This window comes from Equus quagga, chromosome 1 (genome assembly GCF_021613505.1).
Source record: "Equus quagga isolate Etosha38 chromosome 1, UCLA_HA_Equagga_1.0, whole genome shotgun sequence".
Classification (NCBI taxonomy): Eukaryota; Metazoa; Chordata; class Mammalia; order Perissodactyla; family Equidae; genus Equus; species Equus quagga.
This window is the reverse complement of record NC_060267.1, coordinates 167823518-167839028: the sequence shown is the minus strand read 5'-3', so window position 1 is coordinate 167839028 and position 15511 is coordinate 167823518. Positions and strand designations below refer to the sequence as shown.

At 55.5% G+C, this 15511-nt stretch overlaps 1 protein-coding gene across 6 annotated transcripts in view; it reads right to left on the bottom strand.

Moving 5' to 3' along the window:
• The window catches only part of TMEM108 (transmembrane protein 108), a 326361-nt gene that overhangs the window by 3668 nt on the left and 307182 nt on the right, over positions 1–15511 (bottom strand). For all 6 annotated transcript variants that reach the window (XM_046641533.1, XM_046641530.1, XM_046641531.1 and 3 more), the window contains 2 exons: positions 12479–13903; positions 3148–3302 (listed from right to left, as the gene is read on the bottom strand). In XM_046641533.1, coding sequence (XP_046497489.1) covers positions 3148–3302; positions 12479–13903 — 1580 coding nt within the window. The remainder of the gene's footprint in view (positions 1–3147; positions 3303–12478; positions 13904–15511) is intronic.

The following is a 15511-nucleotide window of genomic DNA, read 5'->3' as shown; positions in this document are numbered from 1 at the left end:
GCAGCTTTGGTTCTCATTTATCAATTTGTCAAGAGAAGATGAGAAACGCAGAGTCGGGGCTCACACCCCGCACTCAGAGCAGGGCCAGCCCCTTTGCCAAGCTGCTCATTTTTTCACTGGCTGTAATAGGAAGACTTTTGCTCTCCGTGCACTGACCATACTAAAGGTCACGGCCTTCATGCAGCCTGTCCCTCTGTCTGTTCTTCACTGACCACTTTTTATTGAGTCTCCACTGGTGATAGGCTTTGGGCTGGGTGATGGGGAAACCGGGAACCAAACCTATGTGACAAACACTGACCAAGTGCCACCCACATGCTGCGCACGTTCTAGGGGCTGGCACAGAGCGGGGAGCAGAACAACAAGGTTCTTGTCCTCAGGCTGCTCATGTTCCAGCAGGCGAGACAGACAACGAACCAGTCACCAGAGACAGTGTGCACTGTCAGGCGGAGAGACGTGCTCGGAAGGGAAATAAAGCAGGGAAGGGGTTCAGGATCATGGCAGGGAGGGTGGGTGTCTAACGTGTGGAGCAGTCAGGGAAGGCTCCCTGAGGAGGTGGCCCTGGAACAGAGACCTGAAGGGCGTGAGGGACAGGGGCAGTCAGGAGAAGAGCGCTTCAGATAGGCGCCAGAGCAAAGCTCTAATGTGGGACACGCTCACTGTGTTGGAGGAAGAGCAGAAAGGCCAGTGTGGCTCAAGTGAGCGTGTGACCAATGGGCACTCTGGCAGGAGGGGGTCAGAGAGGTGGGCAGGGGCCAGCCCAGGAAGGGTCTGGTAAGAAGAATCTGGATTTGAATTGAAAGAGGAGCCATTTGAGGGTTGGGGGCCGTGGCTGACATGAGGTCCTGCCTTGAAAAGATCATCTGGCTTCTGTGTGGAGGACAGACTGCGGGAGGCAAGACGGGCGCAGGGAGTCCTGCTTCCAGACGCTCCCGCAGCATTCCGCGGTGTGAGGGACAATGGTGGCTTGGACAAGGTGGGCAGCAATCCAGGTGGCGGGAAGTGCTCGTGTGTAGGAATAACCAGCGGGACCTGCTGACAGACTGGATGTGCGGTGCGTGAGAGGAGAAGGCACCCGGCAGTGCCATTTACATTACGGAAAAGCCAGGTGAGCTTGGGTGTTTGGGGGGGAGTCAAGAACTCAATCCTGGGATGCCCCTTAGACATGCACAGTAGGAGCTGGGCCTATGAGTCTGGAGTTCAGGGGAGACATCAAGGCTAGAGTAGAACTTGGTGATCAATGGTGTGGAGATGGTATTTAAGGTCACGGAGCTAAGCAGAAAGAGAAGAGAGGCAGTGGGAGGACTGGCCTTGGCACCCCAGTGATCAGAGGTCAGGGAAAGGACAGGGAACCAGTGGTGGGGGTTGAGAAGGAGGTGCTGGGATGTGGGGGGGAACCATGACAGGACAGGGCCCTGATGCCAGGGAGAATCGTTTTGAGGAGGAAAGGATCGAGTGTGCCGATGCTGCTGGTGCATGGAGTAAGATGAGGGCTTGGAATTGACCCCTGGGTTTAGTAATGCAGAGGCACCAGTTATTCTTGTGGGGCGGAGAGATATTAAACTAATATCAGACCAGTAGCTTCAAAATTACAACTTGGACAAGTGCCATGATGGAAAAGTGTAAGGAACTGAGACCATAAGCGAGAAAAGCGGAACCCAGCCCGGCAGGTCAGGGAAGGCCCTTCTGAGGAAGTGACCGTGAGACTGGGCCTGCATGATGGGTGCGAGTCACAGAGGGGAACAAGTGAAGGCGGCGCTAGGGAGGAACAGAAGACATTCAGGAGAGGGAACAGCTCATGCACAGCCCTGGAGTAGGAGGGAACTTGGTGCAGCAAAGGAACGAAAAGAAATCCAATGTGGCTAGCACTTAGCAAATGGGGAGTGGGGTATGACATGAGGCTGGAAAGTTGGGCGGGGCCAGGTCCGCCTCACAGGCCCTGTAAAAGACTCTGAACTGTAACTTGGGATCAACAGGAAGCGACCGAAGGGTTTTGGGCATGGGACTGGTGTGATCACATTTATGTTCATCAAAGCTCACCCTGGCTGCTGTGGGGGACGGATCTGCAGGGGAAGTGGGGACCATACCTCGAGAAGAACTCTTCGCAACTCTCACTGCCTTTACTCAGATATCTGCCATCTTTCTCCTGGGACATCTCAATTGCATCTCAGTTGACCTACTCATTTCTCGTCTGTCTTTCTGTCTGTCCTCCCATCCATTCATCCGTCCATTAAACCACCCTTCCTTTCCTTCCTGTCCATTCACTGATCATGTATAGAGCGCCTGCCCCAGGCCATCAGCACAATCTTTTAAACTAGGTCACTCAAGACTCAAAACTTTCAATGATCTTCTGCTGCCCAAGACTAAAATACAAACTCCACTCAACCCATCCAAGGCCGTGCCTGGTCCATCTACCTTTCCTGCCGCTCCCTGGCCCCCGCCCCACCTCTGTGTGAGAGTGGACAGAGCATGGACTCCATGGTCACAGAGACCTGGGTTCAGAGTTCAGCTCGTTCACTGGCCAGTCAGGTGTTTGGGGCAAACGCGTCCTGAGCCGATGTACTCTTCCCTCCTGTGACATGCCACGGCCAGCCCACATCTCCCCCTGAGCTGGGCTACTTCCTTTGCTGGAATGCCTGTCAAGATCCATCTGTCCTTCCAGCACCTCCACTGGGACAGCTTTCCTCGATGGGTTTCCACAGCTCTCTGCAACTCTTCTTCTCTCTCTCCTGGTTTGTTTTGCTTTTGAATGATGCTTGGGGTTTGTACCTCAGCCACACCTTGGAACCTGGGCCCCTTGAGAGCAAGCTCTCATCTTCACAGTCCCCAGACAGTGCCTACCACACAACGGGTCCTCAATGAATGCTTGCTGACTTGTTCCCAGAAACATGGAGTCCCAAGAACAGTGCTTCCCAAACCTTAACACGTGCTCAAGGCACTGGGCGTTCTTGCGAAAATGCACATCCTGATTCAGTGGGCTGCAGCGGGGCCTGCAGACTCCTGGGGCTGTGGCTGCTGGCCCGTGGACCACGCTCTGTGGAGCAAGGCCCTAGGAGGTGAGCAGATGCTCCCCAGCCCTCGCTGGAGCCTGTGCTTGTCCCCGCAGTGGGGCCAGCAGTTCCAGGGCACCCTTGGGTTGGGGCTCGTTACCTCAGAGGTTTCCAGGGACTGGATCTCCCGCGGTAACTCCACGGCGTGCTTGTTGAAGTAGTCCATGGTGATGGCGTTGTTCCAGTAGCTCAGGTTGTTCTCCGGGTTGGCCGTCTTCTTCTTCTTCCTCAGGCAGCACACGGTCAGCAAGACAGCTGTGGGGAGAGCCCAAGTTAGAGAGACAGGGAGGGAGGCGGCAAGCAGGGGGCCTGCACTGCCGAGTGACAGGCGCGTGTCCGGGCGGGGTGGGGGTGCTGTGAAGGTCATACATTCAGCCTCCTACCCATTCATTCATTCAATTGTTCATTCAGCAATAATCTATGTTGAGGGCCTACTTTGTGCCAGGTGCTGAGGAGACAGGGTGTGAAGGACAAGCCAAGGCTGCCCTGTTTCACAAGCTTCCATCCTGTGTGTGGAAGGCTGCAGACGGGGTCAGATGATACATAAGTGACAGGCAAAATGAACAAATGAGGTAAATTCAGATAGTGACAGCTGTTCAAAGAAAACAAGACAGGGTGAAGTGAGAGAGACAATGGTGTGAATGGGCCAGAGACTGCATTAGAGTAGTCATGAAAGGCTTCCCCAAGGGGGTGATCTCAGAGCTGAGAATAGGGTATGGGGAAGGAGCTGCCACATGCAGAACAGAGGGACTGTGTGTTCCAGGCAGAGAACAGTATGTGCAAAGGGCCTGAGGTGGGGTCAATCTTGACATGTGTGAGAAAAGAGCAGCATGGCGGCAGTAGAGTGAGCATGGGGGAGTGAGGTAGGAGATGGGGCCAGAGTGGACTTGAGAGGCCGTATCCACAGGGCTTAGGGGCAAGAGGCCTGGATGTCATTTCGGAAAACTGTGGATGCTGCAGTGCCCCTCGAGTTTGCTCCAAGAAAAGGCCTTGCTCGTTCAGTGGGAGGGCTCCCAGAGCTTGGTGCAGGGACAGGTGCACGTGCTCTCAGTTGCACTGCTGGACTGACAAGGAGAGTTCTCAGAGCGGGCGTGTGGCAGAAACGGGGGGCAGAGCCCAGTGACCTCCACAAATGAGCCCTGATTTCCACAGAGGGCCTCGATGGCAGACAAGTTGCTGGGCGGAGGTCTTGGACCTGATAAAACAGCTGCTCTGGCATCATCATCATCGTCAAAAAAAAAAAAAGCCTCTAGCAGTTATACAGTGTTTATGTGCCAGGCTGCCAGGCAGGGTTCCAAGCGGTTTAGGAACATTAATTCATTTAATCTTCCAGTACAGACAGGAAAACAGACTCCGAGAGGTAGAGTGACTTGCCCAAGAGCAGCCCAGACATCTGGACTCCAAAGTCTGTGCTCTTAACCATCAGCAGCCTCACTGCACAGAGGGGCCTGGTCAGGGCTCCTCACGGCTTGACCTGCAAGCCCGTCTGTTCAATCTCGGAGCCTCGTGGGGCCCCAGGGAGCGAGGAGCACGTCTGGATGTTGCTGATGACCCAGGTGTGAAAGAGGGGCTGGAGCATCCTGACAGGGAAGCCTTCTGAGGTAGGAGAGGTGGGAGGCCTGTCCAGGCTCACACAGTGGAACAGGCGATACAGTGACAAGAGGGACTGGAGCCCTCCCAGGGAGAAGCCAGTACATGAAGACTAGGCATCTCCTGCCCAGGCTCACGATCACCAGACCCTGCAGGCTGGCTGAAACTCCAGGCCAGGGGTGGGCAGGGCTACACTCGCCATCCCGGAGGTGCCAACCACTGGTGCTAGGGAGAGGGAGCCCCAGGTTGAGCAGTGCTTGGAGGCCAGCACCATGATGGCAATGGCCATTAGGGGGCAGCAGAGGGCCACTCTGCTCACACCCGCCTGAGGGTTTGGCCAGCATGGGGGGCCTGTGCACTCCAGGGTGTGGGGTAGCTGCAAAAGCTGGCGCCCACACAGGCTGGGACCTCAGGGCCCATGCTCCAGCCCCTGTGGGCTGATGGAGGGATTCTGTAGCTCTCTTCCCAGCCACTGGCCTTGCTGGCGTCTCAACCTGAAAAGGCCTCTTGACAAGGTCAAGAGATGAGTCAAGTTTGCATTCCATCTGATCTGCTGTGATCAGAGACTTCTAATTGGCTTACCACTCTTCCCAGGTCCCTTAAAAAAGTTTAAAAAATATAAAGGAGATTTCTAAATGTTTGAGCTAAAAGGAATTTTAGACTGGCTGGTATAGACTTTTTCAGATTTTGTGGGTCTCCTCGCTTCCTTCCAAAGAGCCCTTTCTTCAACTGTGGAGGAGGAACAGGGGTGAAGGGAGGGCTGCAGAGCTCAGCCTGGAAATCTGCTAATTTAGGGCAGCGCCTTATTCTGCGGGTGAGAAGACTACGGTGCAAAGAACCCAGATGACTCGCCACAGCACAGGTCAGAGAGCGGCAGGGCTGGGGCGAGACCCCAGGTTCTGCCTCCCCGTTTCTGGTGTCTTTATTCTTCACTGTCACTACGTTTCCACTCTGCTCCTGGAACTGGGATGGTGAAACAGCCTGGGGGGACTTCAAGCTGGTGAAACAGAAGCCATAAAGAGAGGGCGAGGCTGCAGTGAGCCCAGCTGCGAACCTGGGCTGGTGCGGGTCGCAGGATCCAGGTCCTCTGACCCCCAGTGCAGTGCTCCCTCTAAGCCCACAGTGACCCTGGCTCTGGAGCCCGGGCCTGCTCAGGACACAGGACCAGGATCCTGCCCTGCAGGAAGCGCTGGCGTTGAGGCGGGATGGCCTGGGGGTCAGACAGGGAGTTCTGCTCCTAGCTTTCTCCTCCCGCATGTTGTTAGTGCTCCCGTCCTGATTACATTTCTCTCAGGGAGCTCCCAGTGCCTCTCAAATGCCATCTCACTGACATCCTAGGAGCCAGCCTGGCTATAGGAAGAGCACGGCGTGGAGTCCAGAAGACCTGGCTCAAGCCTGGCTCTGGCGTGTTACACTACGTAAGTCTCTTCATCATGCTGATCACTGTCGACTTCACGTGCTGTAACGAGAGTTACGGACATCATGCAAAATGCCGAATGCACTGCCTGACGCTCAATTAACAGTTTTCTTCTTGTTCTGCCAGCATCCTCCACAAGAGAGATCTAGTAGAAAACCTGGGCTGCATGACGGCTGGCTGGCTCAAGGCCAAGGCTGCACCTGTGGTTTAGAACTGTCATTATTTCAGTGGTCTGACCTTTCTTCTCGGAAAGAAAAGTGTAACTCAGGCATACGGAGTCTCTAACCCTTTCCCGGTGCTGACCCAGGTGCTTTACAGCCTGATTGAACCCACAAAAGCACTGCCCAAGGAAGGCCCTGGTACTCTCCCCATTTACAGAAGAGGCGACTGAAACTCATGGAAGTTACCAGAATTGATCCGACCACCAGCTGATTGCTGGAAGTTGACCAGCTCTCTGTGACCCTCAGGTTGACGCTCGCTGTCCTGGACCATCCTGAACCCTGGAGGCACTGTGCCTCGGGCACGTGGGCACACTCTGTCAACCACACAGCTCTCTGCGAACACAAGGTGCACACACACCCCTTTCTGATCTAATCGAAGTCTTCAGCTGCTCCATTTCTACAAGGGCAACAGCTGTCCAGACTCCAGAAGAGGGTGACGGGATCTCTACTTCCTAAGTGTTAAAACTGGAGTGAGAACTGAGCAAGCCCCTGGGCTCCCCCAGGAATGCCGGTGGGAAACCATCCGTGGGCCCATCCGCTGTCAGATGTATGACAGGGAGTGGGAGGGCCACTGATTTTAAGATGGAGCCCTGGGCACGGTGCTGACATTTCTGGGAGGGGCATGATTCCAGGGCTGGGACCCGCTGTGTGAGGGGAAGTAGAAATGAAACCCTACAGGTCCCCTGAGGATCAACCTTTTCAAACACCTGCTAAAAGTGCTCACTCCATGGCCTGAGAATGCGGAGCAAATCCTAACCATAGTGAGAGGAAGAACATCACCATGTGACCACTGCCCTTTACTGAGCCCCGTCCCCAGGGCAGAACTGTGACAGCACCTTAGAGGCATCATCCCTGATTTCCACAACAGTCTTTGGGGTGGTGCTGCAGCCGGGAAAATGCCGCTCAGATCTCCTGCTGCAGCGAGCACAGCCTAGGGACAGGCCCAGCTGCTGCCCCTCTGGAGCCACCACCACATATGTGCAAGGCCACGTGTCCTGGGTGGCTCCCAGCCACGACTGATGCAGCAGGGGTATGAGTGCAGCCTGGGCCTGCAGGACAAGAGGCTCCTCTACCGGCCTGAGGACTCCCATCGGCCTGTCAGAAACCCTCCCAGAACTGCACTGCAGCCCGAGACTCTTCCCTCCCAGTCCTCTGTCCCTCCCTGTCTCGTCCCACAGGTGTCAGACCTGCACTGCAGTCTGGGCTGTCCCTGCCTACCCCAGTCCCGTCCTTTATCCCTCCCAGGTTTTTGCCAATAAATCTCTTGCAGGCCTAACCCTGTTCCGGTGTTTGCCTCCTGGAGGCCCTGAACTAACACGTGGGCATCAGTTCTCCTTTCACAGGTAAGAAAACACTGGACCAATGTTGATATGTCCAAGTCCCACAGGTGACAAGTGGCAGAGCTGGGATGACACCCAGGTGTGTCTGACTCCCAGGCCAAGTGCTGCGATCACACCAGGCTTCCTCTCTAGCGATTCATGCAGGTTTGAAGCTAGGAGAGTTAGAGGGGACAGGGAGCTCTGACACATTTCAGTGTGGCCCCCTCATTCTGTAGATGAGAAACCTGAGATCCTCTGGCAGTGGGAGAAACTACTCAGTTCAGTTGTGCCAACTCGAGGGGAGAGCCAGGCTATGGACAATCACTCCCCCCTTTGGAGGTTCGGGAAGGAGGCCCAGCAGAGGTCTCACGGTATGGAAGGAGGCCAGGCTGGACACAAGGCCACGGGCCTGGGGAAACCAGGTTTGGAGGCTTATGGTCTGGCTCTCCAGCCTGGTGGGTGGGAATATGCCTGAAGAAGCCCAGCAAGGTTCCCAGCAGGGCGCACTGGCCAGAAAGCACAGAGAAGAGCTGTGAAAGCTTGGGCACCACACACTGGTGCAGCTGAGGTGATGTCCCCTGGACAACCCTGTCTTGTCCTGCTTCTCCCTGTCCTCTTCCAACTGGTTCATAAGCCCCAAGGAGACAAAGCTCCTGGTCACACTTCCTTCTGGTCCCACTCTCTTCTACTCTTTTCACTGCAAAGCGAACTTCTGACCCAGGTTTTCTTATATGATAACTACAAAGTCATTTCAGGACTGTGAGTAAAAGGCACATATGTACATTCAGACTTGACTAACATTCACAGAACAATTAATACGGCCAAGACCTGTGTGGGCACAAGGATATGTTCTCTCCCTGAATGTTGCCCTGATATGCCAAGGGCCTAGACCGTATATCTGGAAGGAAGCCAGACTGCTCTGGGGCAAGGTGCACCTGCACCTTCACGAGTCCAGGGTCAGCGAGAGCTGCTACTCTGCTTCGGCCAGGCTCAGCTTGGCTTGCTGAAAACATCTGCAGCTGGCCCTGTAGCCTGCTCTCATCCTCCACGAAGCCCCGGTCTTCTTCAGGGAGGCTGAGTGAAGACATTCTCAAGAATTGATGGGTTTGTGCAGGACTTGCCAGGGAGCCTGGGAGAGCCACAAAACTGACCTCCTGGTGAAAACTCAGCCCTGACAGCCGTGAGTGAGGACCAATTCAGTGCCAGGCCCAGAGGCTTCTAGCAGGAGGTGGTGAGCTCTGTGTGTCCTGATGGTGGCAGCAGAGACCAGCTCAGGAGCCACATGGTCCCTGCTCCAGCTGAAGGTGGCCTGGATCCAATCAATTTTGGTCCTCAGCACAGCTGAGAATGTGTGGCTGTCTCTGGCGTGGCTCAGGAGACGAGGCATTTCCAGTCCTGGCACATGTACCCTTCCAGCTGTCGGGTGCAGCGCACGCTATGGACGGGCAGGTGGAACTGCTGACACCCCTTCTTGAGCAGCCCTGAGATTTGCTATGATCACCCCTGCTTCCCCCAGAAGCAGCGATTCACCCACCTGCCCAGCAGTCCTGGCCTTCTGAAGTCGGGCTTCTGGCGGATGGAGAAGAGCAGGGCCAGGGCTGGTCTGAAAAGCCAGCTGTGAGGAAACCTATGCGTGCGCTTTGCTACCAGCCTAGACTGTCTGAACTACCTCGCAAACAGGCAGAGGATGACACCCTTCTTTGAGGGCTGCAGAGTGAGCGCTAGGATAAATGTGGTGGCAGGGAAGGTCTGAAATATGGGGCCCTTAGACCTGGAAGAGTCTGCCCACCTGATGAATAGAGTGGGGCTGGGTTATGAAAACAGCCCGAGCATTTACTCATCTGTACTTTGAAAGAGCACAGCGTGGTGAAGAAGTATTCTGTTATCTTAATGTCCCTCTTTTAGGGGCCTTCACAGGAGAGGGGACCATGACAGAGGACAGGGAGCTGGAAGTGGAGACGGCCAGGGCTGAGGCAGGAACCTGGGTGAGTGACGGCTTAGGGGAGCCTCCCATGTGGATGGGGGAAATGCAAGACAGACGCCAAAGGAAGTGGGGTCCGGGTTCCCAGAGGCTGAGTCCACTTTGAAGAAAGATTCCTATCATCCTTTACACAGGAATATTTTCTGTCCCAGTGCCTGCAGCTCCTGTCAGAGTGCCAGCAGCATTCTCGAGGTGCAGGTCCAGTCTGTGTCCGTGCTTCTCTCCTGGCTGACATTATCATGCATGATTTCGGCAGCCCATGGGTTTTCCAGCTTTGCAGTAAGAGCTGATCTGATTTCAAACTCTTACATAGCAAAAGGGCTGGAGAAGTCTTTTTAGAATTGCAAACGAAGGTGGGTGTGGCCTGTGTGCTCTGTGCTGACTGGCCCAGGCCAAGAGGGAGGCCCAGGTAAGGAGAGGGCTCCAGACGTTGCGGAGGGAGCCACATCACACATCCCTGCTCCTAGTGCTTGGCACAGTGCCTGGCACACAATGGGTGCTCACGAAATAATGTGTTGAATCAGACAAACAGACTCTACCACCAGATGTGGGCTGATTCCTGTGTGATGGGGACCCTGGGCAAGTCACTTCACCTGGCGACTTATGCCCCCATCTGTAAGGTGTGTTCCTTGCACAGTGTTTTTGCTTTTTCTGTTTTTTTTTTCTTTTGCTGAGGAAGATTAGCCCTGAGCTAACATCTGTGCCAATCTCCCTCCACTTTATATGTGTGTTGCTGCCACAGCATGGCTGATGAGTGGTGTGGGTCCCAGCCTGAGATCTGAACCCGTGAACCCCGGGCCACTGAAGCAGAGGGCACTGAACTTAACCACTATGCCACTGGGCCGGCCCCTGCTTTTTCTGTTTTTATTTTATTCCTCTGACTAGTCTGTTTTAATGATGGAATGATTAAAAATAATGGGAATTCACATCGTAAACTAGAGCCTTTAGACTCATGTAAAGAATGGGAAATTAGAAAGCTGTCTCTAATGTGGTTATTTCTCAAATATGACCATTATTAATAATTTATTGGCTAATAGTGCTACATTTTCTCATTATCATTCTTCTGTTTTAGAAGTGGGCAAAGTTTTAGGAACAAAAAGTTTCCATGAGAGACAATAAAGCTGCTTAATGAAAGAATGAAACATGCAGCCTGCAAACATTTCCACTCATCCATCCCTGACATGGGACGTTTGCTTTGCTTATCAACTAGAAGGAGACAGAAAGCTGGGAGAGGTGGCTCCTGGAACGAATCCAGACTCCACATTAGAAAGATCTTGGAGCACAATGGTGAGGAGAAATCGCGTTCACGTTCCAGGCACACGCCTCCTGCACTAACGTGTACACGGCCCGATGCGGGAGGAAGCCTGGTGGACCCGGCTCCACAGCCTCCTCTGTGCAGAGCCTCTGGGGCTTTGCTCCTCTGGAGGTCAGGGTGAGCCCATGGTGGCGTGACAGTCAGCACAACCAACGGAGCTGATGCCAGTGCAGGCCGCCCGAATGTGCCCACAGTGTCCAGAACAAGGGAGCCACCATCCGCTCTCCTCTGCCAGGGCCAGGCAGGTGTGCACTGTGCGCTCCCTTCTGGGGGAGCAGGACAAAGTGGAGGCCATCCAAAGGGGCAGATGGCGGGGCAGGGCCAGGCAATGGGGCTATGAAGAGACCTGAAGGGAAGGGATGAGAAGCTCGGAGAAGGAGAAGACTGCCCTTGAGAGCCTTTTCCAATGTTTCAAGGGGTAGCAGATGGACTTGTTTTGTTTGGTTTTGGAAGGCATGGCTTAGGGCCACAGAGAGGGAATTACAAGCAGGCAAATGTCAGGCCCCCAAGAGAGCTGGTAACAACCTGAGGGGCTGCTTCTAGAATGGGCTATCTGATGAGCGAGGAGCACAGAAGCTGTCTCACCCCTGGAAGGTCCAGAGGGAGGCTGGATGACACCCGTGTGGGGTGGGGCGGGGCTGAGGTCGAGAAACTCTAAGAACCTAGGAGCAAGTACACGGGGAAGATGACGGAAGCCTAAGGTCCAAGCGGCCACACCAGGACCTTGATGGAGTTGTCAGGGAGACAGCCTCCTGATCCCTAGTAAAGGAGGGACAGACAGGTGCTGGCGGCCTGGGGAGAGCCCTTTTCCACCAACACCTCTGGAGGCCGAAGACGAAGATGAGGCCCACACTGCAACCAGCTCACACCCTGCAGGAACAAGGACAAGCCGGGGAGGTGGCAGGGAGCAGCTAAATCCACAGGGAACTCTCAAGCCTCAACTTGGCTACAAGAACTGTTTTGCCAAGGCTAACAGAACTTCCTGCAAGACCAAAGCTTCATCTCTTCTTCTCTCTTGGGGGAAGAGAGAGGAGGAGGAGGAGAGATGAAGGAGGGGAGTAAAGACAGGAAGGAAGATGGAAGTGAAGTAGGAGAGGCAGGTGAGGGCTCTGCTCCTTGGCGGCCGTACATTAGGAAGTGACGACTCTCACTGCTGGTGTCTTGGTGCCACGTTGTTACAGGCACTGGCAGGCTACCCCTGAGGGTGAGTGGGGCAGGGTGGTGTCAGGACAGGAGCACCGGGCTGGGAGACAGGTTCTCTGAGCTCTCATCCCAGCCCTGCCTCTCCCTAACCCCGGGGTCCCGGGTGAGCCATGTCACCGCTCCAGCTTGGTGTCTCTTTCTGCAGAACCTGAAGGTTCTCCCAGCTCCTGGGAGTCGCGCCTTCACGAGCAGTGGGCATCTGAGCCGCAGCGGCAGACCCCAGGACTAGGGGTAGGGATAACCCATGATTCTTGTCCTGCCACCTTGTTTCTTGGGATTCTGGGAAGTTCTGCAGCCCACCTGGTGGGGACTGCCCAACTCTGGGGCTGGCTGACGTGGGAGAGGAAGGAGGGGAGAGAGGAGGGGGACAGGGCAAGGCACTTACAGCAGGAGGAGATGGGCACGCTGATGGCCAGGATCACCCAGGCGATGTCCATCTTGCTCAGGCAGATGGTGGCTCTGTGCTGGGGTTTATCCCCTTCGGCCACGTGGGAGATGTTCGCCGCTGTTCCAGGCTTCCAGGTCCCGGCAGGGACCAGGCGGTTGAGGAAGTTTCCCGTGGCTGTAGACACTACTGTGGAGAGGGGACTGGGCACCCTGTCGGTCATGGTGGGGGTAGCGGCAGCCTTCTCCTCGGCTTGGGAAACAGTGCTTTCTGAGACCCCGGGGGGGTGCGCTGGGGCCTGTGGGGTTGAGGATGGTCCCTGAGGAATCCCCTTGGAAGGGGCTGAGACACTGGCATCGAAGGCAGCCTGGGTGGGCCCTGTGGCAGCCGTGAAGACGCCAGAGCTGGCAGACAGAGGTCTGTTGGTGGTAGGGGTGACAGTAAGCCAGGAGTCACTGTGGCTGGGGCTGTCCTGTGGGTCACCGCGGGGGCGCTGAGAAGGCACTGGGGCAGGTTGTGGACTGGTAGGGGCACCTGAGGCTGCTGTGGCGTTCAGCTCCACTCCTTGGCTGGTGAAGGTGGAACCACCCCCCTGGTCTGCTCTGCTAAGGCCTGGCTTGTCCTCTGCAGGCACCAGGGGGGCAGTGGGTGGTACCCACGAGGTCCTGCTGGGCGCTGCCGTTGTGGCCACTGTCTGGGGCTGTGGCGAGGAGAAGTAATCCCAGAGTGGGTTCCTGGGGGTGAGGGTGGAGGAGTCAGGCTCCACAGACCCTGTGAAGTTGCCTTTGTAAATCTGAAATATTTTCCCCAGGGGCCGCTTCTGCCCCAGATGTGTGGAGCTCTGATTTCTAGCCCGCTGGCCCTCCTTCCTCCCAGAGTGGCCACTGAGTGCAGGTGGGACAGGGCGTAATGAACTACCGGCCCCCTTTCGGGAAGAGCCTGGAGGCCTGGGGGGCCTGCGCGTGGTAGCCCGGGTCGGTGCTGTGGTGGGGTGGCTGGTGGCTCCTGTTGGTTTTGTCAGCAGGATGGTGGGTGCAGCCTTCCCTAGAGGATGGCCCTCTGAGTGGGAGGATGTGGTTGCCATGGCAGCAGGAAGGGGCTGTGTGGGCAGGAGGCCTTCAGAATGGGGGGTGCCTGCTGTTGCCATGATGGCGGAGATGGTGTTTGTAGGAGGGTGTCCATCTGGATGGGGTGTCATTGCTGTGGGAGCTTCCGTCTGTGAGAAGGGTCCATCGGAATGGAGGGTCAGTGTCACCACGGAGGCAGGTGCAGCTGCCACGGATGAGTGTCTGGTAGAGCTGAGCAGTGCTGTCACCATAGTGCTTGGGGTGGTGCCTGAAGGGAGGACCTGAAGAGATTCCCTGGGAGATGGTTCCTGGGCAGCAAATACCAGTGCTTCGGTCAGTGCCAAGATCAGGAGGAAGCCTTGAGAGGGAGACAGAGAGAAGAGGTGAAATACCCGGGAAACAGCTCAGAGCCTGTGCCTTCCTAATCCATGAGCCTGTAAACCTCCGGGAACTCAAGGGAAACACCAGGAGCATTCTTGAGGTCCACACTGCTGCCCTGACACTTATCAGATCCAGAATCACGGGGGGGGCGGAGAGGGAGTGGCAGGTCTATTAGGTAGGAGCAACCCAGCACGGCTGGGAACCACAGTTGGCTAAGCCAGCCAGCCCCACCCCTTCCCAAATGCCTCTGAAATGCTATCAGCCCTCCACCCACGGGCAGCTTCGAGAACAGGCTGGGGCTGGAGTGGGCCTCTGAGTGCCCGCTGCCCCTCTGCAGCAGGGAGTGGTCGAGGCCAGCCTGACTACAGGGAAGCCGGCAGCTCTGTGAGAGCCACTGAGTCGAATGAGGAAGGCTCAGGTGGGCAGAGCTGACCAGCTCCCATGCCTTTGCTGAATCTTCCACTTATGAACTAGACAAAGGTACAAATGGACAGACCTCTGTTCATTCAGGCCCTCTCACCAACCAGTTAAGGAGGGTCTACCTTCTCCTCGACCCTGGAGCACCTGAAAAGGGACAGCGTGGCATGTGGCCCTGGATGAGCTCACACAAATACACAAACAAGACAGAGATGTCAGTGCTACTGGAGAGTGACAGGCAGAAGGGGGCAGGTCCAGAGCAGGCGACCAGATCTGGCGCCCATAAAGCACTGAGCACAGAGCCTGGAAGAGAAGACGCGCTCCATAAACGCCAGCCGGGTTTACGGCTGCCGTCCGCATTGACTGCTTTTCCTAGGTGCTCCTGAGGCTGAACTCTCTGTGGAGAACCAGTGATGCCCAGCCTTTCTGAGCAGGAGGAGCCCTTTTGAGTACTACAAGAAAATCCTGGATTTTGCCTGATGGTCATTGTATACGCTTTAGTTCATCGAGCAAATACACAAGGACAAAAACTACACATTTAAAAACACTTCTAAATATGTGCGGATCTTATTAACACAACAGCATGTACCTACCTTTAAAAATAATACCTCACGTACACCTGAGATGTACAGATCTATTCAGATTATAGACTGGAAGACTGGCCACCCCCGTACAACACATGGGCCAGGAAAAGCTGAGCCCAACAGCCTCTAGGGCCTGCTTCTGACCTGTGAACTCCTCCTTGTTCACACCACCCCCTCCTGCTCACCCTCATGCCCTTCCTTCAGCCCTGCTGGCTGCCCAGGCCATGGCCAAAGCAAGGGCTCTCGCAGGGATTCCTGGGAGTCTGGGATGGTCAGCAAGCTGCTGGCAGGAGAGGGTAGGGACTCTGGTGAGCTTCCGGGAACAGAGGGGGGAGATCATTTCCTGGCCATCTCCAGCAGCACCACTGGGGCCGCCTCCAACTTAGGTGTGGGGTGGAGTCCCGGAGTGGACTGACGTCCCCCTCACCCTGCACTTGCAAATTAGTGGGTGGGGGGAGGCTGAGGGACTGTAGATCAGAGACTGTAGCCCCCACCATCTCTAAGACCAACCTACCTTTCTAAACTTTCATTTGTGATCTAAAGCATACATCAACTGTGTGCTCTGCTTATTCAGGTCAGTCCTA